This window comes from Triticum urartu, chromosome 5 (assembly GCF_003073215.2).
Source record: "Triticum urartu cultivar G1812 chromosome 5, Tu2.1, whole genome shotgun sequence".
NCBI classification, from domain to species: domain Eukaryota; kingdom Viridiplantae; phylum Streptophyta; class Magnoliopsida; order Poales; family Poaceae; genus Triticum; species Triticum urartu.
In genome coordinates, this window is record NC_053026.1 from 50,054,841 (window position 1) to 50,057,837 (window position 2,997).

The following is a 2,997-nucleotide window of genomic DNA, read 5'->3' on the forward strand; positions in this document are numbered from 1 at the left end:
TTTTGGCTATGGCTAAGGTATGGAGGCTGCCTGACATAGCTTCTATACTGAATAACGGAAAGGAATGGCTGCTACATGTGTTGAGTCCTCTTAATGAGCTTGGGCGCACAATGGTACTAATGATCTTTTGGAGAAGTTGGTTTGTTCGTAATGAGCTTACTCATGCGAAGCCTGCCCCGCCAATGGAAGTGTCAACACGTTTTTTGCAAAGCTACTTGGAATCTTTGTTGGGTATAAAGCTAAACCCACAAGCTGATCCGGCCAAGGGAAAAGCTTATGTTGAATAGCAAAGCTCGAGGAAGAGGGGGAGCAATGCTGCAGTTCAAGAAGAACGAAGATGGACGGAACCGGATGAGGGTTGGTGCAAGGTAAACACAGATGGCTCTTTTGCTGTGTCTGGCGAAGCTGGGGCGGGGATGATCCTGCGTGATCACCTAGGCGCCATCAACTACTCGGCTTGCAAGGCCTTGTACTCGTGCAGGGACCCCCTCGAGGCGGAGCTTTGCGCATGTATGGAGGGTTTGTCTTTGGCAATACAGCGATGTGACACACCACTAGTGTTGGAGTTGGATTCCTCTGAAGCAGTCACGCTCATATCAAGCTCTAAGATCGACCGGTCGGTATACTCCTCAATTGTCAGAGAGATCAAGCATCTGTTGGGTCTTAGGAAAACTTGTATTTCCCTTATATCTAGATCTCAAAATAAGGCTAGTGATAGTTTAGCTAGTTTTGCTAGAACCCAAGGTAGGACCATGACTTGGTTAGGAGCTGGTCCAGTTGAAGTTATGAAAATAGCATCCGTTGATTGTAAGGACCCTGTGATTGATTAATACATTGCTATTTCACCCGCAAAAAAAAACTTGTTGAAATTTCTAGAAAGACAAATATTTAGGAACGGAGGGAGTAGTATCTGCACATGCACTAAGGTCATTAGATATATTTTACAAATATATTTACTCAATATTGTACTCCTTCTGTCCGTACATAAGTTCCGCTCAAACGGAGTAATTGTTAATATTTTCTTTTATATATATAGCTAAACTTAGAAATATTTGACGTTTTGACTGAATATATCGGCAATCCATTTAGGAAGGACCGGAGGAGGAAGTATAGACCTGATTACCTTTTTAAGTAAGAGATTAATTCTAATCACACCGTTGCTCTGCATTGATATCCATGCATATAACTTTTTTAAGGGGCTACACTGCTTTGACATGAGTCGCTTACGAACGTGCATCACGCAGCTGCTAGACGTGACGATTAGATCGGTGCCTACTATCAAGCAAAGCTTTTGAAGTCTCATGCATAAACTCGCGGCCTAAGTATACAAGTTAATTAAACGGCTTGGTTTGTGATTGGATCAGGCCATGATAAGGCAGGAGTAGTTGGCGGGATCGAGCAGGGCCGGCACGAGGTACCTCCTGCCGTTCCTGCCCACCACGTTGTATCCGCCGCCGGTGGCCGTGTCAAGCTTCACCGCGCCGGGGTAGCCAGGGTACGCACCGCGCCCGTACACTCCCGGGCACCCGCCGCCCACCTCCACCGGCGCGCCGGCGTCGCCCTGGAAGTATCCGTGCCCGTACGGGTTGGTCACCGCGCCGGCCAGCAGTGCCGCGAGGTTGATCACCATGCCGTCCACCCCGGCGTCGCCGTTGGGCGCACGGAGCGGAGTCTCCCCGCCCCTGTGGCGCCCAGGCCCTGCCGTCGCCGCCGCGGCAGGGTCCGCGGCGTGGAACGGCCACGCGCACCGGCCCGGGCACTGCACGGCGGCGTTGCCCACCCACACGTGCACGGCGCCGCCGGGCGCCAGCGAGCCGTGCAGCCCGCAGGAGCTCCCGCAGAAGCCGTCGACCGCTACGTCCGCGGCGGTGAGCACGACGGCCACGCCGCCGGGGGCGACGCCGAGCCGCGCCGCCAGCTGCTCGACCTGGAGCCGCGACAGGTGCTTCCCCAGCGAGCACCCCTCGTCGGACACCTGGTTGGTCAGCATCACCCGCGTCCGCTCCCTGCCGGTCCTCTGCACGTACCGGTCGACGGTCTCCCACCACTGAGCCACCGACGCCGACGACGCGGCCGCCGGAGCGCCGAAGGCGTGGGGGCGCGAGCGCGGGGAGAGCGAGAGCAGGAAGTCGGCGAGGACGGCCTTGTGGTGCGGCGAGAAGGCGCCGTAGTAGAGCACGGAGACCGGCACGGTGCCGTCGAGCACGCCGCCGTGGTGGTACGCCATGTCCGGCGGCGGGGGGTTGTACAGGGAGGACGCGCACGGCGAAGGGCGCGTGAGGCCGATGAGCAGGGCTAGCAAGAGGGAGCACGCGGCGTGCGGCTTGCTCATCGTCATTAATGGCGAACCATGGAACGGGATGCAGCGGAGCTAGTAATGCTCTGGTGCGCTTTTATATGGATGGTGCGTTGGTCCGTTTCTTGCACGGGTGGACGAGGAAGGCATGGAACGGATCGGATCGGATGCCCGGCGTGCGCTTCATTGGAGTTGCTTCCAATGCAGGTTTAGGCGGACAGCAGTGGCGCCCTGTTTTATTGAAGCTTCGCCATCGAGCAAACAACGGATGATGACCCCAAACTGTCTCAAGCTGCTGCAAGGTCCTTGTGCCCAGCACTTGCTACTGCTAGTGCAGAGAGTCTAACCTACAGCAGTCAGCAGAGAAGAAATCTTCACTCACAAAAAAAAAGCAGAGAAGAAATCTTTTTTGTCAAAAAAAAAAACATTTATTCTTGGTTAGTCAAAGAACCACACAGAGCTGTCACCCCAACAGGGACATGAGAAATAAGCCCCTTGTGTATCCTCCAGTCAATTTTCAACCACATCAACAATCATAGCGCGCTATCTGGGGACACGGCTATTTTTAGCTTGAGCTCAAATGAGCCTGGATGGAATGTAAAATCCAAAAAATATATTTGAAAACAAAATAAAAATAAAAATCTCTGTCCTCCACCTTGCCCAGCTTCTTCGTTCTGACACCAGATGTGAGATCATTGCAC

General features: G+C 53.7%; 1 protein-coding gene across 1 annotated transcript; it reads right to left on the minus strand.

The window, feature by feature from the left end:
* Positions 1–1,163: 1,163 nt before the first annotated feature.
* On the minus strand, positions 1,164–2,382 carry LOC125555615 (protein PHOSPHATE-INDUCED 1 homolog). Its single transcript, XM_048718513.1, has one exon. It carries the CDS (start codon positions 2,336–2,338, stop codon positions 1,361–1,363), a length of 978 nt encoding a protein of 325 aa, XP_048574470.1. The 5' UTR covers positions 2,339–2,382; the 3' UTR covers positions 1,164–1,360.
* Between the last annotated feature and the right edge of the window lie 615 nt (positions 2,383–2,997).